The 12,709-nt window shown below is 40.4% G+C and overlaps 2 protein-coding genes across 2 annotated transcripts; one reads left to right on the forward strand and one right to left on the reverse strand.

Moving 5' to 3' along the window:
- The first annotated feature begins 219 nt into the window (after positions 1-219).
- Positions 220-4,940, forward strand: LOC109992000 (ras-related protein Rab-11B). Its single transcript, XM_020644469.3, has 5 exons — positions 220-451; positions 2,510-2,705; positions 3,214-3,407; positions 3,642-3,722; positions 4,272-4,940. Exons 1-5 carry the CDS (start codon positions 412-414, stop codon positions 4,415-4,417), a joined length of 657 nt encoding a protein of 218 aa, XP_020500125.1. The 5' UTR covers positions 220-411; the 3' UTR covers positions 4,418-4,940.
- Positions 4,941-5,755: 815 nt separating this feature from the next.
- Positions 5,756-10,641, reverse strand: LOC109992002 (E3 ubiquitin-protein ligase MARCHF2). The gene is made up of 5 exons (XM_020644471.3): positions 10,320-10,641; positions 9,017-9,309; positions 8,729-8,924; positions 7,830-8,039; positions 5,756-7,116 (listed from the first exon to the last, which is right to left on the reverse strand). Exons 2-5 carry the CDS (start codon positions 9,199-9,201, stop codon positions 6,961-6,963), a joined length of 747 nt encoding a protein of 248 aa, XP_020500127.1. The 5' UTR covers positions 9,202-9,309; positions 10,320-10,641; the 3' UTR covers positions 5,756-6,960.
- Between the last annotated feature and the right edge of the window lie 2,068 nt (positions 10,642-12,709).

Raw genomic sequence — 12,709 nt, forward strand, 5'->3', positions numbered from 1 at the left:
AGGTCGAGAATCCATTGAGTTAATTTAAATAAAACTAAACACCTCTATATCTTATGTAAACTTTTATTACACATTTGCGAGCAATTTTACATTAAAACGAACTTCAATCATCAGATCAGATTTAAATGACTTGAATGTGTGCCTGACAGGGGGACGCCGTCTACAGGCATGTCAGTAAAGAGCGCCCCCGTGTGGCAGCTATGTGCAGCGCAGGGACTCCTCCCCTCCCTCTGCAGAGTTTGAAGCTCTGCTCTTCTGCGGCCAGCAGCAGCTCGCCTTGACAGCCTAAACTGGCGCAGAGTCTCAGCTCAAACCTGAACCTTTATTCTTTTTCTGCCTTATAACGAATTCATTCTCATACTTTTCACACATCCTCTTCCGGAGACAAGCGCTGGAGCGGCCTCGTCCAGAATGGGGAACCGAGACGATGAATACGATTTCTTGTTCAAAGGTAAAAAAAAAAAAAAAAAAAAAGGAAAAAGATGACTGCATCCCCCTCCTTTACTCACCGACGAATATATGCTTTAATAATAGCTCCTAATCTGTTATTGTGTCATATTCTCAGGGCAAATGTCTCAATTTTCTGACTAATGTTTTGTTGGAAACTGCCCGGATGATAATCGGTTAATGTTATTACAACATAATGCTGTCATTGTAACATTACAACGCCTGTACAGATATATTTATAGGTGAAGGATGCAACACCCTGTCCGCGCTCAGCCTTTGTGTGCAACTTTCGTCAACTCATAGAGCTGGATTGTTAGTTTGTTTATCTATTGATTGACATCTGATGTTTTCTGCTCATCCCACCTCATGAGGTTAAAGGCCTGTTAGCCTCTTCCTCTCCTCATCAATCATCTTCTTCCTCACATCAGGGTTCTTTCTTTGCCTGTTGCTATAATATTGGTCATACTTATAACTTTGTGTAATATCTTTATAAAGGCACAATCAATGGGCCTGCTCAGTTAAGATGGAAACCAGACTTAGGTAGACTTGTTTATCTTCATTTGGATCCAGAATGGCTCCCTTTGATCCTGATATCAGCCCCTGTGGCAAATTAACATCCTGGGCCTGCAGAAGCCAAAGGGCCATTTAGATGTAACAAAGTATCCTCTGTGGGATGAATGGGGCATCTGCCGGAGGCGAGGGCTCCCTCTCTCACCCTCCCTCCCTAACTGTCTCCCTCTCTGGACGAGCCATCGTCTGTGTACCCGGCAGAAACAGGAAGGGCAAGGCGGTCTAAAACTGTCGATTCAGGTTTTGATGAAGCCTGTTATCAGCTTCCTGCAGCCCGGACCGGGGCGATGTCGACAGGGGACAGAGTTCGGGTCTATTTCCTTTCGCGGAGGGAGGGGTAAAACAAAAGGCCTCCACCTCTGCTGCTGTGCTGAGAACAGCAGCCTGCTCCTCCTGACACTAACTTGACCGGTCAATGAGGAGCCTAATCAATCATCTTCCTCTGATGTCTCATCTGAAACAAAGCTTGTTATTAATCAATGCTTAACAGCGTTTTCAAACCCAACAGTGAAGTTAATTATTCTTCCAGATGTCTCAATAGAAAGTCTCAATATAAAGCTCCAACACAGGCAGTGTTGGTGTAAAACTACTGTACTTCTTTTTGTTATCACAGGGGTAGACTCAAAGTTTAAAATGACGCTAAACTGACATCAGATAGAAGATTTAATCTTTTGTGACTGAATTGAACCATTTTCAGTGTGTTTTTGTCGAGCTAAACTTGTGTTGAAAGGTCAAGTTTTTGATTTATTCAATTGCACATACTGAAAATGGTTCTTCAAAAGCCTGGCAGAGAGCCATTACAGACTATAGCATTTCTTTATTTAGTGGTTTATCCTTCAGGCATATTCGACGGAATAAATTAAATAACAGATCCTATTCATGGACTTAGGGGGATGGCTTTTTGAGTTGCTGTTTTTTTTTCCCTCTGCAGTGACAACCAAAACAAAGTTCATCCAGAAAACTACTAAAATCATAATTAATTGAGTCAGTGAGAAGGTATGGTCAATAGCAGTTGACAATTCAAGCAGCATATTGTTCTATACAAAACACAAGCATTATTATACTATTCAACACAGTGTGCTTTCACCCATTATTTATTGATCTGTTGTGAATCCATTCTTTTATCTTTTTGATAGATGGTGCGGAGAAACTGTTTTGATGGATCAGAAAAAATAATCTTTTGTTTCGTTACAAAGACAAAAACAAATCCTCTTCGTTTAGTTTAAACCTGACATATTATTTAAAATGAGATTATAAAAAAGTTATCATTTTCAGACTTGTGTTTTGTTGTTTTACATTCCTACTTACAGAGAAGTAGTTTTTTGTCTCCCATATGAAGTCTCATTAGTTTAGTTGAATTCAGTGTTTAGGTGAACTGCAACATAAGCATATCTGGAATCTATTGATACATACAGTTCATCCCGTTCCTCTCCCATCACCCTTATGAACAAACTCACCTCATCTTTTCGTCTCCCTCTCTTTCCCTCCACAGTTGTGTTAATCGGGGACTCAGGCGTAGGGAAGAGCAACCTGCTCTCTCGATTCACACGGAATGAGTTCAACCTAGAGAGCAAGAGCACCATCGGGGTGGAGTTCGCCACGCGCAGCATCCAGGTGGACGGCAAGACGATAAAGGCTCAGATCTGGGATACAGCCGGACAGGAGCGCTACAGAGCCATCACCTCAGCGTGAGTCCAGAGTTCAAACCTCAGTGTGGGGAAACACTGTCAGCGCTGCAGTCTTATCCTTTACGCCAGTTTGAATGAGGCAGATTGTTAGATATGTACTATCAGATTAGGTGTTAGATGTTGATGCAGCTTTTGATTTATGAATAGCCTTAGTACTACTAAGCAAGACTTTTCATCAATGAGTAAAAAGATTTGTGTATCTGCTAAATGTCAAACATGACTTTAAATGTGAAGTTTAGAAACTTAACCCTTCCTTCGACCTCTCTTAAATCTGATTTTTTTTCACAGCTTTGTGTCTGCAGGTAAGATGAAACTTGTGCCTTTTTTGTAAATAAGGTAACATTATATTAAACAAGGTGAAATGGAGAACAGATTTCACAAACTACTGAATACTCTGTGTTTAAGAGATCCCCGGAAAGACATTAGGCATGAAGTATTCTTAAAACTAAAAAAGAAACAGACTTTGAAGGGATCTTGCATTAACCTACCTTTTCTCTCTGTGTCACAGATACTACAGAGGAGCGGTGGGGGCGCTCTTAGTGTATGACATAGCCAAACACTTGACTTATGAGAATGTGGAGCGCTGGCTGAAGGAGCTGAGGGACCACGCCGACAACAACATCGTCATCATGCTGGTGGGAAACAAGAGCGACCTGCGCCACCTCAGGGCCGTGCCCACAGACGAGGCCCGGGCCTTCGCAGGTACAGACTCTCATGACTATAAATACATTTATTTTTATCAATGTTTTTAAATATATTTAATTCATATGACATTCTATGCAATAACTCCACTTTAACCAGATTTTTTCAAAAAGTAAAATTCCTTCTTTATTCTCTTACTGTAACTGCTGACATAAAGATGATTTTGCTGTGTGTTTATAATGAATATTTTGCTTCTTTTTCTGTTAATTGTATTTTTGGTTTCTTCATCCTCAGAGAAGAACAGTCTGTCATTCATAGAAACTTCAGCCTTGGACTCAACAAACGTTGAAGAAGCCTTTAAGAATATCCTCACAGGTATGGTTTCAAAATAGAACTTACGACAGAGCCATGTTGTGTAAACTATAAACTTAAATAAAGAGAAATAAAACTCATTGTATTATAATGTAAGAAAACCACCACCATGTGTGTAATTAGAATGAGAAGTTTTTGTATTATATTTTGCTGTTTAAGCCTTAAAACATGTTCTCGTATTTAACCTTTGACCGATATGAAATCTTAAAACACTGACCTTTAGACTTTTATGAAACTATTGGTATTAACAGATAGATATTATATCCAACATCAAAACCACAGCATAAACTAAAAATCAGTTATTTCTGGTGACTAAACTGAACTTCTCTTGTGTAACTTCCTCTTAGTGTGGGAAGTTTATTTGTCTTGTGGAAAAGTGTAACTGAAGTACTTACCTGTTTGATATCTATCCGTGTTTTCAGTTGCACTTGGATTGTTCCTCTAACATTTCTATACAATTAAGACAGCTGCTGCAGCCTGTAACAAACCCAGCCTTTTAATGTTATAGCTATTTTGGATTTCCTCTAAAACAACTCTTCTTTTCAAAAACAGAAATCTACCGCATCGTCTCACAGAAACAGATCGCTGAGCGGTCTGCACACGACGAGTCCCCGGGAAACAACGTGGTGGACATCAGCGTGCCCCCCACCACAGACGGCCAGAGGGGGAGCAAACTGCAGTGCTGTCAGAACCTGTAACCCTCAGCAACCATCCCTCCTCCACCTGGGTCGATTATTAATTGAAATCCAGTGTTGCTATGCTTCTGTCTGCCTGAGGTGCAGATTTTTTTTCTGAACCTGCACTTTTTGGAGAAGTGGGGTCAATACTGTTGTCGATCAATTCCACAAAGTTTGAATAGATTTCAAATGATAATCTTGACCCAGGTACAACAGTGCAAAAACAGGACTGATGGCACTGCAGTTACCCATGAAAGAGTAGCAGAGTAGCTTTGTAAGCATAGACATGTCCATAGTAGACAGTTATTGCCACGTGTTGGAGGCCTGGCTTTGTATTCCGCCTTTTCTCGTAGTACCAGCCGTCCTGTTTTTGGGCTCTCCTCCTCCTCCTTCAGTCATCATCTCAAAAGTGGTTGTGACGCTGCTGATGCTTAATTCATTTTGTGTAAAAAAAAATATTCTTTTTTTTTGTTGTTTTGATTTTGATAGCTCGTCTGCTCACATACATTATATTAATGCCATGAAATTAAATTTTACAGTATTATGTTGCTGTGTCCTTTTTTTCTAGTAATAAAAACCACAATAAAAAAATGAAATGCCCTCTGTGTCTGCACACTAAACTCACCAACTTGCTTGTTCAATGCAGAAGCTGTAGTTTATTGTTGTTCCAGGTCGATATGGTACGGACTCCCTGGGTCTATACGCATCTATACAGTTCAGAAATGGGCTTAAATTACCTCATTGGTGTGGACAATGACAGCATGACGTCGTACTCTGGGCTATTGTTTGTTCTCCAGGTCAATCAACATTATTTAGTTGAGTTGGGAAGAATGTTGAGCCACAGACTATTTTGACACATCACAGAATCTTTCAGTGTGAAAATTGGATAGCTGTATCTATTTATATGAAGAATCGTTCACGTCATGAAAACATCACAGAAGCTTAAAGGGCAAACTGGTCCTGGATGGAGCTGGTGACGGCTGCTCGTTCGTAAAGGGCCTCAGAGGATTGGAAAACTTGCACATTTAAATATTCTATGTGAGTAATCTGAAAATGAAATAGTGACTATTGATGAGAAAGAAACAACAGATTCAACAGATTCAAACGGAAATACTGAAGTAAAGTACAAATAGTGAAACTGTCCCCTTCAGTTGAACTGTTATTTATACAGACTTTTAACTGTCCTCCTGATAATGCCTATTCAATATCAAAGTATTTAAACAATAACAAAAAGTATTGTCAGGGCATGATTCCCAAAGTCCTTGATTATTAGATAAAGTGTTATTCCCCAAGACCACATGAGGCTCATTAGAAGCAGAATGACCTCAAACCACCGGACACATCACGATTCACATTGAATTAGTCCAGGAGTCCCTCGTGTTTTATTGCACAATAACCCAACTTTTCAGGGGATGCATCAGGAAGACTACAATGACACAAAATACTTTGTTTAGCATACGCTGCATACATTGATTGACATCTCAGAACACATTTGTCTTTCGCACCTTAACAGAGTACCAGCCTGCTCTGATACCGCTCAGTGTTTTTCTATTGGACAACAATCTGTAATCTCGCTATTTCAACCGCCGGATGTCTTCTGTTAGAAGTCGTGTCTCGTTGTCACGCACGTTAAAACTACTGGTCAATACTAGGCAGCTCATCAATGAATGGTGCATTTACAAGTGGAGCAGGGCTGTAATGCACTTTTAATGCAATAGTAGAGACATCATCCAATTGTTAACACTTTCCATACCTCCAATTCTACCAACATTGCTGTTCTGCTGTTTAAACGGCTGCAGCTGGTGTTATTCAGTATACTTCAGTCTTCACTGACCCCGTTACAAGTGTGATAAATACGTGACGCCTTAGCTAATGTCCAAACAGGGAAATTATTTTATTTCCACCATAAGGACTGCAATGATAAAGCCTCACCCGGGAACTTTAAAGGTTTCAGATTAAAGACAAGATGGTTGGTACGAGCAACTGTTGCCCTCTCTGCTTGTCAATAAAGAATATTCACAGATAGACTTTGTCTATCATGTTTTTAAGATTATAATCCTCTGCCAGGCTCATGGCTGCCCTTTGTTCAAAAACGGCTAAATACATTGTGAAGGGGCATGGGGGAATTATAGGTAGTGAATATGTTTCCTATTATACTGTAGTAGCATGCTGAATCAGTTATATCCTGCTACATTAGCTTGTGTCTTAGTATTTCTTCTTAAGTCTGTGTCACAGACACACGGTTGGGCTGGTTAGTCCATTATCCATGTGTTCAGTCGCTCTCACATCCCAGCACTCGCTGTCTGCCGACAACTCTGTGTTTCAACATCAGCTGTGACTCCGGAATGAGTTCCTCCCAAAACCACTCTTTGTGGTCGGCAAATACCATCATATTTTACATCAAGTGCTTCGATAAAAGAAAACAGGAGAAGAGAGCAGCTCTCTCCTCTCAGAATGGTCCATATGAAGTGCAAAAGTTCATTAATATGATTAATTTTGTTTTTTTTTTAGAGAGTGCTTCAGTGGGCGTTATTTTAAATATTCCTCTCGGCACTGCTCCGCACTCATACGATGGTCTCGTCAGTCATTTTCTTGGTCGACTTGGTCGGCACAGATCGTTGGGTGGTGTGCGCTCCTTTCATGTCGGGCATGAGCAGGCGCACTTTCTGATTGGTCCTCCTCCACTCCGAGTACAACTGACAGTGATACCGAAATGACACCTGAGATTAGGATGAAAGAAGAGTGGGGGGGAGATAGGACGGGAGGTGAGACCAGAGGATAATACAACTGACAGCAAGACATTTGAGACAGAGTAGTCTGACTACAGGACACGAGTTACAGCACGGCTGCTCACGAGCTATAAGCCAACGGGCTAAACTTTCACAATTTGTCTTTTTGAAGGTTTCCTTGGCTGGAGATTAAATTATTAAGTTTCTGTACAAGGTGTCAGCCTTACAATAAATCCAATTTTAAAACAATATCATCAAGTTGGAGAAAAGAGGCTTAGTCTCTTATTTAAGAGTAAAGCCAGCTTATTGAGTTATGTGTATGCATGCATGAGCTGTCAGCATACATTTCAAACAAATAACTGCTCTATACATGAGATTATCATGTAGCACGTTCCCCTACCTTTGTTTTCTTTGACTTTAATCAGAGGCTACTCGAGGTCATATTATAACCAAATAGTAACTCTGGTTGTAGATATAAACGGAAGATAATTAATCAATGTATATGGTTGTCTATCTATTGCATCTGTGTCAGTTTACATTTGTTTTAAGCTCTCTATGGGACACTGAGATATTCAAACCAATGTGTGGGTGTGAGAAAAGAAAACCTTCAATCTGTGCCAGCACCTTATGTACAATAAACAGGAGTTTTGTATACAGTTCTCTCAGCCGTTACAGGCCAATATCTAAAGCAATGCAGTAATCACCAGTGTCCAGAGGATGTAGATGGTGAAGAGGGCGATGGTGAGCGCAATGAGGCCCACAGCCTCCAGTCTGCTCTTCAGCTGCAGGTGGTCCTGGGCGCCCCTCAGACACAGCCAGCCAGAGATGGCGGCCAGTGGGGTGATGAGCAGGAAGCAGGCCATGTCACAGAGCAAGGTGCGCTTCTCACTGCGAGGGCCCGGGTCCTTCAGCCACTGAGACACGGAAGAGGTTGTTGATCCAACAGAACATTAGGTTTACACCAACCGCAGAATCATTCTGCTATCATTTGTCAACACTTGAGCCCATGAGAGCGACGAGGAATTTGTGCTTTTTTATGTGCGTTCAACTACTAGACTGATCATTATTTACAGTCTTTCAAGCAACTTGAGGAGAGAAAAGATCTGTTAGTGTAGAGACCACCTGATTGATAGCTGCACCTACAGTTTATGCAGATGTCTGTTTGTGGAGAATAACACAAGCTAATCTATTGCCAGATGCTCTCTGACTGGATCCAAGATTGCATTACAGTCGATGTGCTTCACTTCTTTTGCTTCCACAATGTTTCACTGCGTACAACCATAGATGAAAGACAAGTGGATGATACTTCAAACTACAAATGTACACAGGAACACACTTAAAATCTCGTCCCTCACATAAAGATTCTGTACTCATATGGAGAACCTGTTTATAGAGATTTTGCTGTATACTAATAACCTTGTTCATTTTGTATTTGTCTAACTGGTGTATTTTATTTTGTAAAGGCTATAACAACATGATTCTGCCAACTGAAACAGACTCAGAAAGTTGTGACCATCTAGAATAAGTAATATGAATGACCATACCTTATCAATGTTAGCAAATCAGTTAAAGCATTTTTCTCAAGATTACAAAACCCTCTAACCTGTGTGAGTGGTTGTGGTCGTCGTTCAATAGTGAATTCTGTGTGACAGAGTTCACAGTAGCTAGTGTTGGAGGAGGACAGCCACTTCTCCAAGCAGCTCTTGTGCACTTTTCCCAGCGTGCCGGTGCAGTCACAGGGTGAGAGCAGAGTCTCCCCTCCAGCTCCCTCATGACAAATCCGACACATGCCCACATCGCTGTGGAGCAAAGAATAGACATAATGATCAACCGAAGAACAACGCAATTAGGGTATATTCACGAGTCCAATGCGAGTTCCTCCCCCTCTTACCTCTGCAGGCTCACCGCTTTGACGACGGTGGAGAGTGGGCGGCCGTCTTTCGCCGTCACCTTGGCAACATATTGGGCTTGTGTGTTAGAATCAGACTCCTCCAAATCCTTGGAGGCATCGGATTCAGCGTTCCCCGAGTAATCACAAAGGGAGCCGGGTAGGTGGCAGCATCCTGATGAAGACATGTCTCAGCGGAGGGTGACAGTGACTTAAGATGATGGTGGAGGCGTCTTCAAAGAAGGGTCTGTAACAAAATCTGATGTTCCACTTTTCTTCTTCCCTCCTCTGCCCACCTACAGAACAAAGCAAAGCGGATTATAACAAGAACACGAACAGATGTCGATGATTAATTGAAGTGACAATAAAAAATTCTTTGCGCTCCTCAGTGACACCATGTTAATACAGGAGAAGGTGATATCCTAACGGGGAGAACCAAGTGAGATCAAACTGTAAGTCTCAAAAAGGGGGTGGACAGTTAGTCTTTTGGAAATAAACAACATCAAAAACCTTCAGAAAAAAAGCAGGGAAAATTTCAAATCAACCAAATGGGTCAATCAGTACAAAGGCATGTTGTGAAGCTCAACCCCTCCAGCTATTAGTTAAAAATTGAGATGTCACAGCTGCTAAGAATGCCAAATATGTTTTGCCGCAGATAAATGTTTATCACAGGCACAAGACATGTAGGACTTAACCTTGGGGTAATAATGAAGCAATTTAGGATTTAATTTAATGTTTTAAAGTATTTTCTTCAATAGAATTAATTGATTAAATGACTTTAATAGGGCTTGAATTTACAGTGTTGGGGGGGGGGGGGGGGGGGGACACAGAATGCCCTTCAGACTTTCCCCATTTGACACTTATATCAACATATATAAAACATTATAAGAATTCACAAGTATTGAAACATCTTGGTGCGTTTAGAGCCAGACCACGGGGAGCCTATGTTATTATTGTTTTTGTAATCGGGGAGTTTAACAATGTTTAATCATGCACACTAGAATAATAATAATTCATCGTACTGTCATGTGTAGGTGTGTATGTCTAATCTGAAGTCACATCGTCTACTACTGTTTCCATTACGGTGTTTCGAAGATGAGCAGCTGAGATCTGACAGCCTTTGTTGGCATATCTACACATTATTGACACTGTGTCGTTATAACAACACCACTAACGAAGCCAGCAGTGATCTATAACCACGGTGAAGTGGGTGAACAGTGGTCCACTAACGAGTCGATATGTGATGTAGGTGAATAAAAAGCTGGTGAACAAGGTGAAAGACAGCCGATAGCATGAATTTACTCACCTGACGACGGCCTCCCTTGTCTCGCTTGGCCTTGGCTTTGGCCCTGCGCTAACCAGACGCGGGCTCGATGAGCTAACCGGACAGCTCTAGCTATAAACTATAACATTGACATCCAACCAAAAGCTGGCGACAACAGGGAATACAAACGACAACCACATGCGCGGCGTCCTCTCCATTGTGTGTAGTGTATCTCCCTCGGTTAATTCTGCTTGAAAGGATGAGAAGAAAACGGCTGTGTCTGCCAGGATTACCAGCGCAGCTAAGGTGGCTAACAAGCCAAGCAAGCAGCAGGCAAGCCTACTTCAGCATCCCTCAGCTGTGCACTGGTCATGTGACTCAATGCTGCCTTCAATGTCGTTAGTAAAATAATATCAAGGGAAACTTAAAAAACAAGAAAAATTAAACCAGTTATCAAGGAGTGTAATTCGATCAGTACGCATGTAAGGACTACTGGTGAGTCTGTGTTTTCAGATTTTTTTGTTAAGATGGAAGTCCAGTCAAACCAATTATAAAAGTAATCAATGTTATTATTTGATTTGTAAAGCGATTTTAATGTTTAACAACATTAAGCTGGGGAGCATAAAATAACGCTAACGAATCAGCCCTCAAGAAAAAACAGAAATTTTATTATAGCATTACTGTTCCAACTCCTAACGCTATAATATATCATAGGGGACATAAGTACAGTAAGACCGTCTCGAAGCGTTAGAACGTCAGTTTACGAGTATTCGTGAACGCATCACAAAGCACAAACAACAGCAATAAAACGTGAAGTAATGCCTGTTTACGAGATATTTGGCCTGATTTTTTTTCAGCCTCTCTCCTGTACGTCAATGTTGGTTTATTTTGACACTCGTTGTTCTTTATCTAAAAACATAATAAGTAAGTTATGTCAAGATAAAAGCGCTAGGTGGCAGCATATAGTTTACCCTCTCAGGGTGTTGCAGAATTGAGTTGGTAGGGTTGTTCAAACGATGAAACGATAGATGTTTAGATATTTTATGGAAAAGGTATTCTGCTATTACTGCAATCTGCTGTTCTTTTTGTATGGCATTTTGAGCAACAACAGTAGGCCTAAGCTACAACAGTGGTTAAAATCAGTGAAATCAGTTGGTAATGCATGACACCCTGTTTGCTGCATTAAGTTTGATATAAATGCATTTGTACATAAAATTAATGGATTTTGGTTGATCACACACAACACTATGATCTTTTCTGAGATGAAGTATTATTTTTGGGTCACACCTACCAATTCACACACTGGTGCCAGAGTTTGCCATGTAGGCTAAGTGTACATCTGTCCATCAGTATTATTATAACTAATCCCATTCATACACATTCACTAGGTACACAAGGTACTAAAGTCAATTCTCAGACCAGTGATACCATTTTTAAAAGTCAGGTTTAGGCTACAAAACTGCCATGTTAATTTATCAAGGTATTTTTTAACTGATTCACTAGTATGCTGCATCATGAAACTTCCCTTGACCATACATAGTTAATTTTGTTGTTATTTACTTTCACTTTTTAACAAAAGTGATGATCAGAAAATGTAACAATCCTCCAAAAATATGTTTTAAAAAGCTTAATTCCTATTGACTTACAGCCAATAACAGTTGCAGAGTTGTTTGTAGAGTTCATTGAATTTGATTTTGATGAACCTCATAGTCTTTGGTAAAAATAAATTATTTTTAGTGATCACCCACCAAAAAGCAAAGTCAAAGCCTGAAAGCAAACACAACCGCACACTTCAACCAAGGAATACAGTGCTCCCACTGATCTAGTTTTGGTCAGCCCTTGGTCATAGATCTTTCGGTCTTTGGGGGCCTAAGTGAATAGTTCTATAACAAGTAACAGTTAAATTTAATCTTGCATCTTAAATACAAGATATGATAATTTGTAGATTTTGTAAGATGTACCTCGTTGTGAATTCTGAAATGTGTCTATAGTCTGATGTAAAATATTAACCTCCACAGGTCATTTTTTTAATCATTAGTTAAACAACAGCTAGACTCTCTCTCTCCCTCTCCCTCAACCTCTTCTTATAACCTTTGGCCCCCTTTGGATTTAAAAAAAGAGAAGGTCCCGTCATAGTCAGTGTAATCTGAGTATATTAGTGAGAACAGGGATCTTCACACATACGCACACACATAACTCAAAGCAAGTTTTTTGTAAGCTATCCCAACACTTTGGTCAAAGTCCAAAAGAAATCATGAGTCACTACCTTTCCGCATGTGGGATATCATGAGATGTGTTAGTGGACTTTAACACTGACAGATACACAAATGTGCCAGTTGTTCATTTACCCATCACACGTTTTGGATGTTTGAGCATCTAGCCACTATTAGGAAAAGAAAAGCAATAACATTTAAATGATAAAGCGTTTCTGA

Source organism: Labrus bergylta, chromosome 4, assembly GCF_963930695.1.
Source record: "Labrus bergylta chromosome 4, fLabBer1.1, whole genome shotgun sequence".
Lineage (NCBI taxonomy): Eukaryota > Metazoa > Chordata > Actinopteri > Labriformes > Labridae > Labrus > Labrus bergylta.

Bases quoted from the DNA above. Each gene is read 5' to 3' on its own strand.
- LOC109992002 (XM_020644471.3), bottom strand. From the start codon at position 9,201: ATGTCTTCATCAGGATGCTGCCACCTACCCGGCTCCCTTTGTGATTAC. The intron at 8,925-9,016 runs GTAAGAGGGGGA...TTTGCTCCACAG, and splicing joins AAAGCGGTGAGCCTGCAGAG to CGATGTGGGCATGTGTCGGA. The intron at 8,040-8,728 runs GTTAGAGGGTTT...TCCGTGTCTCAG, and splicing joins GACCACAACCACTCACACAG to TGGCTGAAGGACCCGGGCCC.
- LOC109992000 (XM_020644469.3), top strand. From the start codon at position 412: ATGGGGAACCGAGACGATGAATACGATTTCTTGTTCAAAG. The intron at 2,706-3,213 runs GTGAGTCCAGAG...TCTGTGTCACAG, and splicing joins TACAGAGCCATCACCTCAGC to ATACTACAGAGGAGCGGTGG. The intron at 3,408-3,641 runs GTACAGACTCTC...CTTCATCCTCAG, and splicing joins CGAGGCCCGGGCCTTCGCAG to AGAAGAACAGTCTGTCATTC.